General features: G+C 40.5%; 1 protein-coding gene across 1 annotated transcript in view; it reads right to left on the bottom strand.

Moving 5' to 3' along the window:
- DNAH3 (dynein axonemal heavy chain 3) overlaps positions 1 to 19,714 on the bottom strand; it is a 279,857-nt gene that overhangs the window by 80,249 nt on the left and 179,894 nt on the right. Inside the window, exons 32-40 of the mRNA XM_053659488.1 lie at positions 14,783 to 14,891; positions 14,427 to 14,540; positions 13,552 to 13,728; positions 11,299 to 11,390; positions 9,312 to 9,531; positions 8,593 to 8,727; positions 6,940 to 7,051; positions 5,218 to 5,459; positions 2,554 to 2,654 (exon numbers count right to left, since the gene is read on the bottom strand). Of these exons, the coding sequence (XP_053515463.1) occupies positions 2,554 to 2,654; positions 5,218 to 5,459; positions 6,940 to 7,051; positions 8,593 to 8,727; positions 9,312 to 9,531; positions 11,299 to 11,390; positions 13,552 to 13,728; positions 14,427 to 14,540; positions 14,783 to 14,891 (1,302 nt within the window). The remainder of the gene's footprint in view (positions 1 to 2,553; positions 2,655 to 5,217; positions 5,460 to 6,939; positions 7,052 to 8,592; positions 8,728 to 9,311; positions 9,532 to 11,298; positions 11,391 to 13,551; positions 13,729 to 14,426; positions 14,541 to 14,782; positions 14,892 to 19,714) is intronic.

Genomic DNA, 19,714 nt, shown 5'->3' with positions numbered 1-19,714 from the left:
GGTTTCTTTACTAATTCTAAACTTCTATATCCTTGTCTAAAATTGAGGAATATTTTTTTAAATGAAGTTCATAATGCTGTTGTACTGATTAAATAAAATGCCAGTAAAGAATTTAGCACCATGCCCAGCACATAGAACACTCTTAATAAATGGAAACTATCTGTAGGGAACCACTTCACAGGACATGAAAATGTAGCTCAGCACCATCATGGAAAAACAGTGGGGAGTGAGTTGGCATGCAGGACCACGCCTGTGAAGAAGTTCTCCCATGGGAAATCAGGCCTGCATTATACCTAGGCTGCTTTGTGACTTGGCTCTTGCTAAAACTTTCTCACCCTGCATTCAGGTTGTAAACGCTTGCTGCATATTTTTAAAGTAATTTCCTGAAGTCTGTGCTAATTCTCCCAAGGACTGAAGTGTAACCATACCTGTTACTCTTATCATTCCCTTGCATTTGCAATGTTTTTTCCTTGTTAATCTGTAAGAAATAATCTATAACATCCCTTCTGTTGCAATCTGTAAAAAGTGATTACCTAAAGCAAACCTAAGTATAATGAATGAACATCTTCTTTGACGTATGCTATTAGAAAGCCAATAAAAGCCTGTCAAGGCAAGGGTCGGTGCACTCTCCCCTTGAGAGACTAGCCATGTCATCCCTTTTCCTCCACAGGACTTGGTAGTCCATGTGAATGTCTCGTCTCATTCATAACACTGCAGGTGCTGTGGGCTGGTGTTTGAGTCATTATCATTACCATAATGTCAGTATATCACCATGGACTGACATGCAACAGTTCATGCAGCACATGTTCTTTTTCTGTCTGTTACATCCAGGTGCTCTCTTCTTTGTTTATGGATCTCCTGTTGCATGCCAGATACTATGTGAGGTCCTAATGCCTTCCTCTCTAACTATTTCTCCTTATGGTCTAAGTTTAAGACATGAGGGGACCATGGCTCAGAGAGACTAAGTGACTTGGAAGAAGTCACACAGCTAGCAAGTTGCATGACCAGGTTGGAAGTCCGAGTTGGTCTGACTTGCCGTGTGTTGTCTCTACTCCCTCACATTGTCTTTGGGAATGTGGGCTGATTTTATTTTATTTTTATGGACTTTAGATGACAAGGATTGGATTAATTCTTATCCCTGGCACACACAGCACTAGCCCATGCATGGAATTTCTAGGTTAATTGTTTCCAACAATGTAGTAAGTGCCCATGAACCCACCACCCAGACAGAAGCTAGGGTCTTGACAATAACCTTCTACCACATGGCTTTCTTCAACTAAGGTAACACAACACATTAACACCTATGTTCACCTGTTCCTTGATTCCTTTCTTTCTTATACATTTTTAAAAGATTTTGTTTATTTTTAGAGAGGAGAAGGGAGGGAGGAAAAGAAAGAGAGAAACATTAATGTGTGGTTGCCTCTTGTGCACCCCCTACCTACTGGGGACCTGGCCTGTAACACAGGCATGTGTCCTAGACTGGGAATTGAACCAGTGACCTTTTGGTTAGCAGGCCAGCACTCAGTCCACTGAGCCACCCCAGCCAGGGCTTATACAATTTTATAGCATCTTTGTATGCTCCTAAAATGTGTGTGTGTGTGTGTGTGTGTATATACACACACATATATAAAGTTTATATATATATACACATATATATATAAAATTTATACATATATATAAAGTTTATATATATATATAAAGTTTATACATATATAGAAGGTTTATATATGTATAAACTTTACCCCAGCCAGGGCTTATACAATTTTATAGCATCTCTGTATGCTCCTAAAATATGTGTGTGTGTGTGTGTATATATATATATATATATATGTATATGTATATATATACACACATATATACATATATATAGTTTACATATATAAACTTTATACATATATATAAAGTGTATATATATACACATGTATAAAGTTTATACATATATATAAAGTTTATATATATATACATATATATATACACATACATATATGTATAAACTTTTTTAAAATTTAAGAAGGGACACTATGCTTTATGTAATATTGTGGACTTATGCTTATGCATAATATTACTAAGATTTTATCCTTAATATACTTAACTTAGATTTATCCATAGAGTTGCACGTCAGTACAATTCATTTATCTTGACTCTTATATGAATATTACAATGTGTGACTTTATTATACATTAGTTCACTCCTGTTAATGGGCGTTTGGGTTGTTTCCAAGTGCTTCTTACTATGAACCATGCTACCATGGAAATTCTTATACATGGGCAAAGGTTTTTTTGCAGCATTACACTTAGGAGCAGATTTGCTGAGTCAGGGGGCATATGAACAGTTAATCTTAGGAGATAATGTCAAACTTTTTTCCAAAGTGCTTTCCATATTTGAGATTCTTACCTGCCATGCAGATTGAGGACTGATTTTACAACAAATCTAAGGGACAATAATGTGTGTAATCTGCTAGTGCTTAATCACACTTAAGGGGTTTTAGAGCTTTTCTCTTACTTAGGGTTAGTGACACCAGTCTACCTCAGGTGCTTGTGCATGAGGACTGACCTGCTCACAGTGGCAGGAGAGGCCTGCTCCAGATCAGCTGGCTCGAAGATCAGACTCATCTTGGAGCTCATCTGGATAATCTCCCCACTCATTAAGCATAGCTGAAAGGCAAAGCAGAGAGGTAGAACTCTGTCTGCAGGTAAAGAGGTCTCAGTGGACACAGAGATGATTTGACTCCATTCAAGAAGTGTCTTGAGGTCCTCCTACGAGTGCCAGGTATATAGACTTAACAGACAAAAAGCCCTGTCTAGAGGTTTACATTGTGTTAAGAGGAGACGGATGATAAGCAAAATATAGAGTATATAAAATGGTAAAGTGCTTTGGAGAAAAATAAAGTAGGAGAGGGTGTTACAGAATGCTCAGTCAGGGTTGAGTGAGTTGTAATTTTACGTAGAGGTTAGAGAGTCAGAGAATTGTAGCCTTAGATGAAGAGTCAAGAAATTATTAGCACACCAGATTTTATGGTTCCTTCCTCAGTGTTTACTACAGAACTTAACTGCATAACCTCATCTGTTTTATTTGCCCAAGTGTTCCATGAAAGACTTCTTTTGGAACCCCCATGAACTGGTCAAGGGCTAGAGTGGAAGATTATCACCATCAACCCTTCTGGAGTGGAAAGAGAGACTATGGGAAGTCCTCGTGTTCAGCAAGCACATCCCTATAGAAAGTAGTGCAGATACATGGCACAGCCTCCAGCTAGAGACTAAGACAGTGGTGCGGCTTCCCATTTGTCAACAGGGGTTCCAGTGAGACGCAAAATCCGTAAGATTGTGACCTTGGCTTATCAGGAAATCCCACTGCTTCCTGCTGCCCATCATAACTTGTGGCTAAAAATTTCCCTGCATATGACATGGCCCACATCAAACACTCCTAGAAAGAGATCACTGTGTATGTGCCTAGGAAGGTCCCAGCTATATGAGGCTGACATCACCAGCAGTGTCATCTCTGAATATCAAGTAAAGTAAAATATACCCATACTTGTGGCAGTATGATTTATACCCAAAGCCTATAACAGTCTCCAGAACATTGATTATGACTCTACACTTCTAATCTTACGCCAACTGATATATTTATACAGTTTGTAAACTAATAACGTAGTTCATATCATGTAATAAAGTTTCTTTCTATTTTTGTTACATAATAATAGTTATATACATGATAGTACATGTGTATATTTGGATAACTAGGTCTTCTGTGGTGAGCAGGACTCACCCTTCATCTTGTGAAACTTAAACACAATAGGAAAATTGATTTGACACTGAAATCTTACTTGAAGTGGTGATAAATTTTATCTCACTTTAACAGTCATATAGCACTTGCTATATGCCAGGCACTATTATAAACAGTTTGCAAGTATGAACTTATCTAGTCTTCCTAACAATACTGTGAAGTAGATACTAGTATTCCCACTTTACAGATGATAAAACTGAGGCACAGAGACTAATCAGCTTGTTTGAGGTTACACAACTGGTAAGTGGCAGGGCAAGATCTGAACCCACATGTTTGGTTCCAGAGTCCAAGCTCCTTAGCCACTACACTTCACGTAACAAAACATGAAGTATTTCCAAAGACTGTTCCAACAGCATCTCCTACCCCACTTGCACTTTTGCAATGGGACCTTACCTACCTCCACTAAGGAAAGTCTATTTCTCCACCTTCTTGAATCTGGGCAGGCCTTGTGCCTTCTTTGACCAATAGAAGTTAAAGAAAATGAAGCTGTGCCCATTCCAATCATAGCTCTTAATTTTCTGGAAACTTCCACTTACTGCCTCTTGGAAATCAGTCAATACATAAGAAGTACCACAACTGTGAGACCACCAAGTGAGAAGCCCAAGCCATGTGCAGAAGCCTTGAGGATGAAGTGTTATTTGGATAGGGAGGGAGGGAGGGATGAATGGAAGGAGAAAGAGAGAGAGAGATGCTAAGGAGAAATGAGTTCCAGACATTGAGTGAAGAAGTGACCTATGATGTGAATCCTCCAGCCATAGCTGCTCCAGCTGACATCACAATGATTAGCTTAGCCCAGCTGAGCCCTTTTAAACTTTGTAATACGCAATATCCTGAGCAAATTAAATGGCTGTTTTAAGCCACTGAGTATTAGTAGTATGTTGTACAGCAATGAATAACCAAAGCATACCTCATATATCAGTGCTACATACTATATTATTTAGTTACCAATATCCCTATTTTATTACTTTTTTATTTTTAAGTATATTTTATTGATTATGCTATTACAGTTGTCCCAATTTTTTCTCCCGTTTATCTCCCCTCTGCCTTACACCCCTCTCACCCTCCAGCATCCCCTTCTTTAGTTCATGTCTGTGAGTTGCATGTATAAAGCTTATCTATGTCCTATACTATTCTTAACCTCCCCCCATCTATTTTAAGCCTACCAATTAACAAATGAGGAAACTGCGGTCCAGAGAAGTTATGTAACTTGCTCAAAACAACACAGCTCAGTTGTAAAGCTAGAGGTCCAATCTGATGCCAGCACCAAGGCTTTTAACCATTAGACAGCCCTGTCTTTAAACACACATAGCTTACCCACTATTAATACAAACAGAAGCGTAATTCATGAATTGATAATTGTTACTTGCTTTTGGGGCATTTGCTCTTAGTGCAATACCCTGCACATGTAAAAATGATATCAGACTCAGGAGATACCTTTTTATTGTCATCCAGAACAGTGTTCATGTTTTCAATCCAAACAGCATCCACTGGACCATCAAATATAATCCACTTGCGATCATCAGACATTGAAGATGCTTGCTCCCGGAAAGCATTGGCAAGGACACCGTCTGTCCATTCATGGCTGATTTGGTCAAAGCACCCATACAGTTGTCCCATGGTTATGGCCTTGGGGTTGATGATCTTCAACACTACAGCATACTCCTCCATTTGGTTAGCTGGGCAAGTTACAAAGGCTCTGGTGAGACCGGAGCATTACACAGGAGATAATGTCATCTTAATGACCAACCAACCATTATGGCTATGCCATCCAAGGACAAGCCTTATAAAATTTGTGCTCAATTTTTGAAAGATTGGGTATCTGGGTAGGCAATGCCTTGGATTATTAGGTTATTACAACCATTAGTTTCTCGCCATGTGTTCTTCTAAGGCTCATTTCAAACAGGGAAAATGTGCCAGTCAGATCTGAAGAGACTTGCCTGGGCCTAAAACAGCTTTGGCAGGAAAGGACAGAGGTGCCAAATTATCAGGCCTCCTAATATACCTGGCTCTCACAGCCACCCTGAGAACCTTGTCTTGACTTGAGATGAAGAAACAGCTGATGGGTAAAAGATTCTGGAAGATGATGCCACTTTTCTTTAGCCCTGAAACCTCTTCATTAGCTGCTCAGTAGATGTCCCCTGAGAAATGCACACTGTGGGAGTACTAGGACCCAACTGGAATGTCCATCCTAATGGATGACACAGTGGTATGTATTTATTCACAGAAAATAACCATACTTTTTCATGATCCTTCAAAGTAAGGAAGAGTTGGCATGTCTAAACACCATTTCCAGAGAATCCCAAAGCAGAGATGAGGTTGCCTCCTTTCTCTTCATTTAGTTTCCTAAATTATATTCAAATCTTAAAACTACTGAAGTTTGAAATGACCAAATTAGTTATGAATGCCAAGTCAGTCCCCAAAACAAAAACCTCAGAAATTGAAAAGCAATTCAATTACCCTATATTATTAGAAAAAAATGGTTAAAGTACTGGAAGGCATTGTGTAAGGATAGCCAACAAGCACTGCTTTCAAAACCATAGGTTTGTTTTAAAAACAACTCCCCAAAAAAAACTTTCTTTGGCAATAAACATAGTTTCCATTGTTGGAAACTATGCTTGGTTAGTTGCCTGCACAATTTCACATAATTCTTCCAGTAATCCCATTTGCAGCTGAAAAATAGGCTAAAAGAGGTTTAGTTATTTGCCCAAGATCTGAGTCTGATTCTAAAGTCTGAGGTCTTATCCTAGATGTTAAAAGGAAGAGAAGGATGGAAGAAAAAAAAGGAAGAAAAGAAACCTGCAATGATTTGCTTTTAGAGTAATTCTGTTTAGGGCAGTGGCAGAATTTCTCTCACCAGGAAACCTCTGGAGAAGCCAACTCTTCACCAATTGAGAAAGTTCCTCCAGCCTTAATGATGTGTACATAAAATCCCATTGAAAGCTCCTTCCACCCATTTATTTTTTGCTTGCAAACTTTTGTGTGCCAGGTTCTGTTTCTGGCTCTGACGTTACAATCTAGGGTTTGCAAATCAAAAATAAAGACAAAAATAGGAAAAACAACAACAACAACAAAACCCAGCCTGGTGTAATCACCACAGAGCCAGCCAATTGACTGAGGAGTCCCAGTCTCCCTGGAAGCTGGGGCTGTGAGCTTTACCTTTTTTTAAGTCACCCAGAGCTGCAGCCAATACTTTATAAGCACAGGTCTTGCCACCCATGGGGTCTCCAACAATCATGAAGCCATGTCTTACCAGCATCATCTCATAGATCTGAGAGGGGACATCATATAAGAAGTCAATCATTATAAGCCTCCCAGGATTACAAATTAGTCAGAAGTCAATGAAGAATGGGGGGTCAAATGGGATTTCCACAGTCACATCCATCTCTGCTGAACTACAGTCTTTTCTATGATACACTGTTTAAATACCTTTTGGATGAATAAATATGCGTGTGTGTCTCAGATTGTTTAAGATATTGGAACCACTATTTACTCTGCGCCTGTCTATGTGCTAAGCATTAAATGCATCAAGGGACTTACCTAACTTACTTCATTTAATCCATTCAGGTGTCAATAATCACCTTTTAATGGTGGAAATAACAAGCTCAGGAGAAGTTAAGTCACTTGCCTGAGCTCATCAGTGGCAGAGCCAGGATTTGAACAAATATTCTCTGCCTGCAGTGCCCACAATCTTTTCATTACACTATTTCCATTTGCTTTTCTATTTTTTAATTGATTCATTTTATATTTTTTACTTTTATATTATATATTTGCAATTGTAGTTTACATGCAATATCATTTTGCGTTAGTTTCACGTGCACAACATAGTGGTTAGACAATCAAACACTTTACAAAATGTTTCCCCTGATATTTCCAGTACCCATCTGGCACCATACATAGTTATTACAATATTATTGACTATTTCCTTTGCTGTACTGTACATTCCCATGACTATTTCGTAACTGCCAGTCTGTACTTTTTAGTCCCTTCACCTTTTTTACCCAGTCCTCCAATTCCTCCTCCCCTCTGGAAACCATCAGTCTTTTCTTTGTAGGAAAAGGAAACAGTGATAATTTTAACAAATTACATTTCCATTGGAAATGTCCTGCGTTGAGGCCTAAATGCTGTTCTGACTTGATTGGAACTCTCAGAAGATGAAACGTATTTTCTGAGCCAGGCCCCACTTTAAAATATAAGTGACCTCCTCTGTCATTAGCTCAGAGATGGTCATATGACTATTAGCACCTTTCACAGCTAATCCTGAGATTTATGCTGAAGCCACTTGGAGAGTGATACTTTTTCCCCCTGGGCTTTAACCTGTTACAATCTCAGCCTGAGGCTGCTGGAGGCCTAATGAAGAATGGAGTCTTAATGTAGAGAAAGCCCAGGAAAGAAGACAGATTCCAGATGGTGTTATGTAAAAATCTGGATCCTGCTATGCCTGAGGCCAACACATTTCTATTCTATACAGGTTAGATAAGTGAATAAATTCCTTTTTGTTGATTAAGGCAATTTGAGTCGGGTTTCTATCACTGGATTCTGAGACAGTTCTGACTAATTCAGAGTCTAGTGCTCAAATTAAAAAAAAAGAAACCCCAAGGAAGATGATTATAGGAAAAATATTGGATTTTAAACTTCAACTTGGAAATGAAATGAGGCATAAAAAAATTAAGGTGATTTCATGTCTCCCTCAAACTCCCTTCAGGCACCTCTGATTGCTGTCATAATACCCATATGCCAAAATTCTTTTTAATTCCTGAGTTTAGCGAAGAGTAAAATAGGTATCTGCCCATGTAGGCCCAATAAACCAACCTGGATAATTTTCCCTATAAACCAAGGTACTGGCTGGAGTTTCATCTTTGTGATGTTCTCATTCAGCACTTCCATAAAAACTTCATAATCTGACTTTGGAAGAACAACTCCAGGGAACAGATCTGATATAATTCCCTGATAATCAGAATTTGAGAGAAGATAGAAAGGATGAATTATTAGCTGTGTGACCTCTACATTGTCCTAAAATGAGATATACAAAAATCTTTGAAAAATTCCAAACCTCATTTTTCCTGCACCAAAACTCATCCACAAGTAGAAATTTTGACACTATCTGTTCAACATGATTTACCTCCAAAATAATTTTAAAAGTCAGCAAATATTGAATGAGCCTGTGTTGTCTTCCACTAACAAGTGGAGATGTATTAGGAATGAACAAGAAAGTCATCTGATTTCTGTCTTTATGGTGCTTACGATCTAGTATATGAGCATTAAAATAATTATAAAAGGAAACTAATCAAATTTTATAGAAGCAATTACCCATGCCTAATAGTGAATATTATTTTATCAGTGAAACTATCTTTATTAAAATGGGAACTAGACAGAGAAATTGCTATCACCATTATTATTTAACATTTGGGTTAGGGTATCACATAGCAGGGATACTGCTGTCAGGAGATGGACAGGGTGTGGAGGGGGTACCAAGGAAGGAAACATTTCACCTTCAGAAGGTGAATCCCAGAGCCAGTCCCACTGCACACCTGAAAAAGAGGGACATCTTGAGCCAAGAACTTGGCCAGGTTGATGTCAATCAAGGCCCGCAGCAGCAGGACACTCTCATTCTCCTCTGGGTACTTGAGCTTGAGGTTGCCAGCAGCAGTGAGCACAGACTTGACAGCGCGCATGCCATAGTCATAGTGATGCTGAGAAGAGAGCTGCTCAGAGCACAAGCGGTAGGTTGCCACAATCTTCTGGGCGAGACTGGGAGGTAAATACATATGTTTGCATATCCCCAGAGAGGACCAGCACATATTCCCCACATCCTTGTGTCCTGCCCCTTCAAAAACCAGGCTTGCCCATGGACTTGATGAAGAAGCCCTATCATTTGAAGGCCTTCTAATAGAGTTGCCATGAGTGAGGAAGCATTGTAACCCTCAAAGTTAGGATGAAAAAAAAGCAAGCACACACAAAGATATATAACATATGGTATGAGAAATTATATGTGTATATACTTTTACATGTTTATATGAATGTATGTGTACACAGAGAGAGAGAGAGAGAGAGTGACGCATGCACACACACATTTGGAGAGAATACATCAAACTATTAATAATGTTATTGTTAATTCCTGGAGAGTGAGACTAAGGGTTGCTGATGTGAAATTCACTTTTTAAAACTTCCGTAACATTACAATTTTTCAATGTCCACGTTTTACTTTTTAAATTTAAAAACCAATTCAAACTTTAATATAGTCAGCACCCAACACATATATACTCTCATGTACTACCATTTCTTATTCTTCTGGGCACACTGCTGGATCACATATCCTAGCCTCCCATGCAGTTGGGGTGGTCACGCCACTGAGTCCTAGCTAGTGGCATGTGAATGAAAGGGGAGTATGCCACTTCCAGGGCTGGTCCATAGAAACTCCCTCTGTGAGATTCTTCACACTTGTGTGTTGTAGCAGTGACATATAAGGAACTAGATACCTTCTCTTGGGGAAGAACTGTCCCTGATCACAAACACCCATTTGGATTTTCTAGAGAGTGAAAAATAAACTTTTCTATGGTAAGGCAATGGGATTTGGGGGTCAGGATTACTCTAAGTTAATATGCTTATGTACATCTTTGTGATGAATCCCCTCTACAACACCAATTTACTTTAAATGCAAAGACTTTGTGCTTCACAGGCTGGAAATAAGACAGGTGGTTCAACAAAAATTTGATAATTGAATAAAATAAATGAATTGAATGGGCAAAGAAATGTAATCCAGATTTCTTATAGCAAAAATAAATCACACTTCATGTGATTGAAGAAGTCTCTTGGCCTAGACAGGGTAGCACATGCTGTTCACAATGTCTGCATACAGACCCTTAGACTGAAAGTGAGAATAGCCAGGTCACAAAGACACTGACCTTCAAAGACATCTGTGGTAGAAAAAAATTGATTGATTATGGCCAGGACAATGTAAAAAAGATAAATATAAAATGTTAAGTAGGTCATTAAGGGCATTTCACAATGATATTAATAATTCTAGGTGCATGTGATAAAGGCATTGATATGTGTATGTGCATGTGAGTCTTAGAAAACTGGGTAATACTGAAATGAGAGATACCCAGTTGGTTAAGTAAATAAATGTTATATTGATAACAATGTTAATTCTAAATTATATTAAAATTTCCCCTTAAATATTCGAATAATTTTATGTTTTTCAGTGTTGCCTTAAGCCATTTAGGAATGTGTGTGTGCATGTGTGCAGCAAACAAATGTTGCAGGGAGGAACAGGGAACAATGAGTGTCTGCTTTCTTTAACAGAACTCCATAATAGGTGTGCATAATGAAAGTGGTGGCCTTTTCTTGGGCATCTGGGTCATTTTCCAGTCAGGGGCTAGGTGCTTTTACATCAACATGTAAGCAGAAGCCTTTTTCCCAATTTCTCTTTTCCAAATGGACAACCCACCTTTAATCACCACACAAAGGCTACTCTTTAGGGAGCTTTAGGACCCCCTGAAAACCAATGTAACATACCTCCTAGAATCCATAAACCCCATGGAATAGAGAGAGATTTCTCCAATGAGGGCATAGTCTGGTACCATCATGGCCACGGTCCGGAACAAGGCCTGGAAAAGAAACACCCATTGAGAACCTGAAAGCATACAGTAAGCAATGGGGAGGCACATCTGCAGAGGTGAAGAGAAGTAGCATGATCATCAAAGCCATGCTGTTGACAAACAAGGAAATGTGGGAGGAGGACAAGCCAATGCAGAGGAACTGTCTTCACTGGATAGGTTCCCTGCTCCATTGACCTTTCCATGGGCCCTGTCTAGGTGCAGGATGTCACACTGGGGCCCTCCACAGTGTGCAGAGGCCCTAGGTGCTGGTGCCCTAACAACACTTCATTCTCCTAAGCCAAATAAGCACCATTCAACTTTTGGAGATTTCTAGCAGGAGTCATTTAGGAATGTAGGACCTGTATGTATCAGAAGACTCCTGAAGCCAGAGAGGCCTTGATTTGAGTCTTCGTTCTGTTACAGGTTATACAACTCTGGTAGACTCAGTTCTTTTGTCTCTAAATGGGCTAACAATTGTACCCTCTTCATAGTTATCATGAGAACAAATGATGCCATATAAGTGGGATACTTAGAAAAGTATGTAGCACATAGCAAGTGCTCAATAAACATCAGCTGTTGTTTTATTACCTTGGAACTTATAAGAGAAATGACTTGCCTGAGTCATGTAGTCAGGGCTAGAGCCAAGACTAAAACCCTGGCTTCCTGATACAAATCCCTGGTGCTTTCTACTATATTACTCCATCTCATGAAAGTTTCTTGTGCAGATCTAACATGGTTGTTGGCTGAGAGGGGTGCAGAGGGCAGTTACAACTGGGTGGAAAAAATGAGAAATGTGAGTTCAAATTCTACCTTGGATCTCACTGGCTATGCTCACATAGAGGGAAGGAACCACTTAAGAACCTCTCTGACTCATCTCCATTCCAGGGAAGAGGAAGGATGGGTCTGAACAAGATTCTAGGGCACTAATCAAAATGTATTTCTATCAGGTAGAGTATCATGTACAGCAGGTCCTTGAATAACATTGTTTTGTTCAATGTGTTATTTCATTATAGCATTGATAAGATGCTACAGGAGATTAACTTATTTATATCAATTAGCCTATGGCAAAATTGGTTTTGTTATGTCATTTCACTTAAAGTCATATAATCTATCAATGACATTAAATGAGAACTTACTGTGCTAAAGTCAGTCAGTATGGCTTTCTCTGGGTTTCTCTTGTGTCTTCTACTCAAGCAGGTGAAACAATAATTTAGGATAAAATCAATGAAAAAGCAGACCCAGAAGTTGCCCTCCAGTAGCTCTTTTCTTGCATCTAGAGTATTAGGTGCTCTTCCCACAGGAGGAGACCTAGCCATCTTATATTTTGGATTTTTCTCCTTCCATGAGAGAGGCATGCTAAGGTCATACAGAGCCTATTCACTTCAAGATGGCCTGGTTGGCTCTTTCTTACCCTTCAGAGGCATTTCCTTATCCCACTAGCAGCAGGGTCAATGGTTATTGCTATGGCTGTAGCTCAGGCCAGCTCATCAGCAGGTACAGGGGACAAGCATGTTCTCTTGGCATCTCTTTAGCTGGTTGGGACAGGCTGCTTTGGTATGGATACTGTTTAGGTGTCCATTAACTAGCTTAGTAATAAAGGGGAGCTCCAGCTTACGTTTACTAGAGTTCTCTGTATCCAACTTCAATGCTCTCTTATAAGTAGATATATTTTGTCTGGCTTACAGATTATTTTCTTACATTGACCCAGCATCAAAAAATCTATTTGTGTAAAAATCAAAAGTTCTGTTTTTTCCTAAAAATGAGATGACTTGACAATTTCTGCTGGGCTAGGCTAAATATGGGCTTCTGCCTCTAGATGGGGCATTCATCAGTTCCCACTGTGCCCAAATGGCTTCTTTCATTTGTATTATGTGTCTGATCCCTGAAGGCAATAGAAATAGTGACCCTTGTTCTAATGCACATTATTTCCTATTTGCCATTGGTTATTATGTATATCTCTCCTCACCTCTTTCCTTTCCCCCACCCTAACTCCCATGAGAGGAAGAGGTTTTGTTCTAGGGGCAAATACTATCTTACCTCCATCAACACTCCACTATTACCACAGCTGAATGTCACCTGGTCCCATTATCTGGCTTCTCTGAGATCCTCAGTACTCCCAGAGGTTTCTATACCATAAGTACACCCAGTGTTCATTCATGCTGATGTTTACCTTGAGGTTATCTGGCAGCTCAGCCCTGCCAGCATAGCCAGGGTTCATGGTGATGAAAACAGCACAGGTTGGGTTCAGCAACAGCTCAGTGCCTTCAAAGATGAATGTCTTTAGCTTCCGGATAATAGCTTGTTGAATGCTAAGAATCTGCTGAGCCACCACAGATAGCACTTCTACCTAGGGTGAGAATGGCTGGCTGATGTAAGCTTCTGCTTCTGATAGGCACCCACCCCATTCTTCCAGATTCCCCTTCACTTAGCAGAAATAGAACCCAGTCACTCGAGAAACAGACCTTTGCACTAAAATTAGGAGCATGACTGTAGTTTTGGTAAAGAAAAAAAGTGTGTGTATGTGTGGTTTCCATAGTATTTTGTCTTTCTCCCAGCATAATGCTTCACCCACAGTATATATTTGAACAGCATTTTTGTTCAAATTGCAAGTTTATATGTCCTGATCTCAATTCCCCACCCAAATAGAATTAATCACGCCTCTTCTATGAGGCCTATTTTGTGCTACTGCTGTAGATATCTATCATATTGTTTGTTTCATTAAAATTTTTATTTCCCTTCACTAGATTGTAAGAGCCTAGAGGGAAAAAACATTTTTTTACCTTTGTATTATAAACACATTCAATGTATCTGATACACTATCTGCTCAACAAATTTTTGAGTTAGCTAGTGAAATATAACGAGGGTACATACATGTATAAAACAAGGCATTTTATATTGCTGGGGATGTTTTTGTTTAGTTTATTGAGTACCTTACTCTGTACAAGAGACTATAGAAGATACATAGGACATTGTCAATGAGGAGCTGAGAACCCAGAAAAAAGCCCCTGCATATCCAATCCCTCTATACTCCAGTAGCAGCATTACCTCAATCCTGTTGAATTCATCAAAGCAGGCCCATGCTCCAGCCTGGGCCAGGCCTTTGAAGAACTTCCCCATGGCTTTGTAATCCAGACCATCTGAGCAGTTGAAGACTACACACTAGAGAGAGGGATAATGTGGGCACCATCAGGATGGGTTCCACACATCTGAATTATTCTGCACCATGAAACAGGTATGGGGCTCCTTGTTTCCCATTCCATATGAGGAGCTGGGATCCACTCTGTCTGTTATACTAAACCATCTTAAACTTCATGCCAGCTTCCCTGGACAGGGGTCTAGACAGGGATGGGGGTCTAGAGAGGAACAGGAGGAAAGGGTAGGGATGGACAGCATTTTCTTACCTGCTTGGCCAAAGCTTTGGCCAGATCTTTGGTGGTTTCTGTCTTGCCTGTCCCAGCTGGACCTTCTGGAGCTCCCCCAAGATTCAGCTTCAAAGCCCCCATCAGGGTCCTAAGAGGAAGAAAATAAGAATTTGGCATTTGAGTCTGAGTCTTAAGACACAGGAGACAAACTGGTTTTTAGTTTATTTTGTTTTGACTCATACAGATAGTTTAAACATTTTCCCTGATTATATGACCACCATTGTGAAGAACTCTGTTTCACTTGGCAATGCAATCTCAGTGCCTGGTAGAGTGCTCTGTGTATGAGTGGCACCTATAAGCATTTGTTTGATTGCATGAATAAATTAATCATACAGATATAAATGAATCAAATAAAAAATTCTCATAAACTACATATTCCAAACACCAACACTGCTAATGGAATGGTGAAAGTAAATATATTTTTCACACTAGATTAGGAACTCTGAGTTCGGGACTTAAATTTAATTTAGTTCTATACCCTCATCAAATGAACAGTTCCTGGCATATGGTGTAGGGACAAGGTAAATGTTAGAAATAAATAATATGTGAACTGTGGTTCCACAGCCCCCTGCACAAGCTTCTATAATTTCAGTTAATATACTGTCTTGTAATCATCTGAGTATCTCCCCACCCCATTAGGTTGAGGATTCTTGGAGGTCATGCTAGTGCATAGGAATGTTCAAGAAATGGATGTTGATCTGCCAAGATGGAGGCGTAGGTGGAAACACCTTGCGTCCGTGCACAACCAAATCTAAGAACAACAAATTTTTAACAACAATAAACACAACCAAACCACACATAAAATCAACAATACGGAGTCCGGAAAAAAATGAAATGCTCAGCTAAACTGGTAAGAGGGGCAAAGCCAGCAGTGGAGCCGGTTGACCAAAAAGATCCCTGACCGGGTGGTGTGCAAGCAGCCGAAGGCGCGGATCACAGGTGCAGGCTGGCTATGGGCGCTCACAGGGAAGAGGTGTGGCTGTCTGTCTGTGGTAGGTCACGCATTTGCATGCAGATAAACCAGTGAAGAGGCCAGCATTGAGACCGCATAGCGCGGGACAGCAGGCTCGCACAATTCCAATAGGATAAACGGGCCAGGGCAAGCAGTGGGATGGACTGGGCTAGCGGAGAGGACCGCCATTGCTCCCTCTCTGACCCCACCCCAACATACAGCATCACAAACCAGCGACCTGGGTGGCCCCGCCCTGGTGAACAACTAAGGTTCCGCTCCTCATACTTAACGGTGCCAACAGACCAAAAATGGCTCAAGAACAACTCAGAGCCCCAGAGCCAATAAATCTAAGTGATGAAGAAATAGCCACACTTTCAGATGCACAGTTCAAAACACTGGTGATCAGGATGCTCACGGAACTGGTTGATTTTAGTCACAAATTAGAGAAACATATGAAAGCTAAACTAATTGAAATAAATGGTAATGCACAGGAAACCAATAGTAATGGAAAGGAGACTGGGACTCAAATCAAGGGAGTAGACCAGAAGGAAGGAAAAAATGACCAAACAGAAAAGAATGAAAAAACAAGAATTCAAAAAAAAATGAGGAGAGGCTTAGGAACCTCCAGGACATCTTTAAACGTTCCAACATTTGAATTATAGGGGTACCAGAAGGGGAAGAGGAACAGTCACGAGTGGAAACCTTATTTGAACAAATAATAAAAGAGAACTTCCCTGTTCTGGCAGAGGAAATAGACTTCCAGGAAATCCAGGAAGCTCAGAGAGTCCCAAAGAAGTTGGATCCAAGAAGAAACACACCAAGGCACATCAATCATTACATTGGTCAAGATTAAAATGAAGGAGAGAATCCTAGAAGCAGCTGCCATCTAGGGGACAGTCACCTACAAAGGAGTTCCCATTAGACTGTCAGCAGATTTCTCAAAAGAGACCTTACAGGCAAGAAGGGGCTGGAAAGAGGTATTCAAAGTCATGAAATCCAAAGACCTACAACCAAGATTGCTCTATCCAGCAAAGTTTTCATTTAGAATGGAAGGACAGATAAAGTGCTTCTCAGATAAGATCAAATTCAAGAAGTTCATCATCACCAAGCCCTTATTATATGAAATGTTAAAGGGACTTACCTAAGAAAAGGAAGATAAAAAAGATGAACAGTGAAAGGACAGCAAACTCACAGTTATCAACAACCACACCTAAAACAAAAGCAAACTAAGAGGACAGCTAGATCAGGAGTGAACCATAGAAATGAAGATCACGTGGAGGATTAGCAACAGGGGAGTGGGAGAAGGAGAATGGGGGAGAAGGTACAGAAAATAAGTGGCATAGACAGTAGATAGGAAATAGATAGGGGGGAGGGTGAGAATAGTAGGGAAATACAGAATCTAAAGAACTTGAGACACATGTTCATGAACTAAAGGGGGGGAATGGTGGGGGAGGGGTATGCAGGGTGGAGGGGAACGGAGGGGGAATAGAACAAATGTAATGGCATAATCAATAAAAATGTTAAAAAAAAGAAATGGATGTTGAATAATGAATGGAATAAATGAGAAGGCTGAAGATGGCAGCCAAGTAGGTGGAAGCTGAGTCCACTTGATCTTGCCCCCAACTTGGATCTTCAGCTGACCTTCCGACAATTAACCCTAATGATCAACAGAATCTTAGCTGACATGTAGTTCTGAAGCCAGAGAGTACAGAAAATACTACATACCATCCATTCAGTGAAGAGATGTTATAAGTTGAAGGGAAATATCCTGTGTGTGGCACCTGCAGCAGCAGAAAAACCAGACAGAAATTGCAGGGTAGGAGCTCCCTCCTGTCTCAGAGCAGGGGGCTCTAGTTCTGCACAGGGATCCCCATCTCTAATTGGGAGAGACTTGGGAAGATATATAAGTCCAAGAGACCTGGGCTACACACACACACACAGCAAGCAGCATGTCCATAACGGCAGCACCAACCTGGAGAATTCCAAATAGAGACTCACTCAGTCTCCTAAAACAACCAGATTGCTGTACCTGAGTCTGTCAGAGGCACCAGCAGGCTGTAACCAGCCATGACAGTGAGACATTTTGCTTTTTTGGGAGGGGGGATGTGCAGAGAACCAGAGAGGGACTCAGTACTGCAGTATGAGTAACACCTAGGGTCTTTTAAAAAAGAGCTAAAAGGGGGCTAGGCGAAGATACCACACATAGCTGCTCATTCAGCAAAGACACCAGATTGAAAGTACAGTTCATTCTCACTGAATTAAGCTGGGATGGGAGTCAGAGAGTTGCACAAGGGGTTTGCTGGGCTCTGCCTGGCTTGGCTAGCAGGCAAGGGGCTTTGCAGAACACAGTTCTGGACTGCATGTCCTATAAGGGCAGTGGGCTGGGAGTTAGGTGGGTAAGATTTGAGCACTAGAGATTCTTTGCATCCAGGCAGACCCCTCCTCTTCATCCCCCACAAAGTAAAAACATCTGGGAAAGGAAAGGCATATCCATCCCCTTCCTGTGGAACAGTGTGGATAGGCTTAGCTGCCCCATGTTGGGTACATACCCTGAGGGGAAAGAAAGAGAGATGCCAAAGGGGGACTTTCTGAACTTTTCTCAGCCTCAACAAGTTGCCAGTTGCCAACTGGGTAGAGAATGACATTGGCATAGCAAGGGGAATTCAGGGCCCTTCCCAGCTTTGGCTCTTATACAGAGCTGACATCAGCCTCAGGTAGGAAAGAGCTGACCCTTTTACACAGTTTGGCTCCTCACATGAAACAGATAGCTAATTCATCAGAAACTATACATTATTAGAAATAATCTTGGACAGACCTAGACAGGTGGCAAAGGGGTGGGAGAACATACCCACTATCTTCCCTGAAGTCTGAACACTGCCTCCAAGGGGAAGATCCAGAGGTCCAATCTTCCTGGTCACACCAGAAACCCTCTCAGACACAGACAGGTCAGTAGTGAGGCCAAGACTAACAGCGAGAGAACAGATAGATGCAGGTGGAGGTGGAACCTGAAGTACTTTCGGACATTGGATGACCTACCACTGGGCCTTGTGCTGATGAAAAGCCAGCGGGGCAGAGCAGGAGGACCATCCCAGATGCAGCCAAGCCTAGAGGAGACAGCCACAGGCTGTAAATTGCTTGCACTCTTAAACAGGCTGCCTAGAGGTAGATGGAGAAGATGTCTGAAACTGGCAGAGTTTAATCTAGAAGGAGAGGCCTACAGCCAAGCACTGAACTCTGCTGAGATTAATTCCACCTCATTTTTCATTGTTTGCATGGTTTTCTCTTTCCCATAGCTTTTAAAACATTTTTTTATCTTCAATGTTGTTCCAATTAGTTCGCTATCTTTTTTTAATTTTAGATCTCATATTTTACTTCTCCCTTTTCTTACTCCATTTTGCCTTCTTCATTCCCTTTCTTATGTTTTCACTTTTGTTTTAAAATTTATTTTTTCCCTTCCTTCACCTGTTTGTTCCTGTTTGTTACTATTTATTCTCCCTCTAGCTTCTCAAAGTAACTTTCTATTCCTTTAGCCATCTCTTATTTTTATCTTTCTTGTAATAATCATATTCTCTTTCCACCTTTATTAATCTCTGCTCATTTGTCACTGATATTGCTGTTGCTGTAGGGGGTATTTTTGCTGGTGTGGGTTTTGTTTTCTATGTTAATTTGTTTTGTTCTGTCAGCACTGGTCTGGTACAACAGCATAGGAGGTCAAGGAGACTGCATCACTGAGTCCCACAGGACTCCTACCACAGAATGCTACACCATGAGGAGAGATGTCAAAGAAGGTCAATCTAATACATAGAAATGAACAAAAAGATACACCTAAACTGGGGAGACAAAGAAAAACCTCAACTCAAAAGGAAAGAATGAATCCCCAGAAAAAGAGCTACATTAAATTGAGGCAAGCAATTTATCAGACATAGAATTCAAAGTAATGGTTATAAATATGCTAAAAG

Source organism: Artibeus jamaicensis, unplaced genomic scaffold (assembly GCF_021234435.1).
Source record: "Artibeus jamaicensis isolate MK-2021 breed Jamaican fruit bat unplaced genomic scaffold, CSHL_Jam_final scaffold_666, whole genome shotgun sequence".
In the NCBI taxonomy this organism is placed as follows: domain Eukaryota; kingdom Metazoa; phylum Chordata; class Mammalia; order Chiroptera; family Phyllostomidae; genus Artibeus; species Artibeus jamaicensis.
This window is presented reverse-complemented; position numbering and strand designations above follow the sequence as displayed.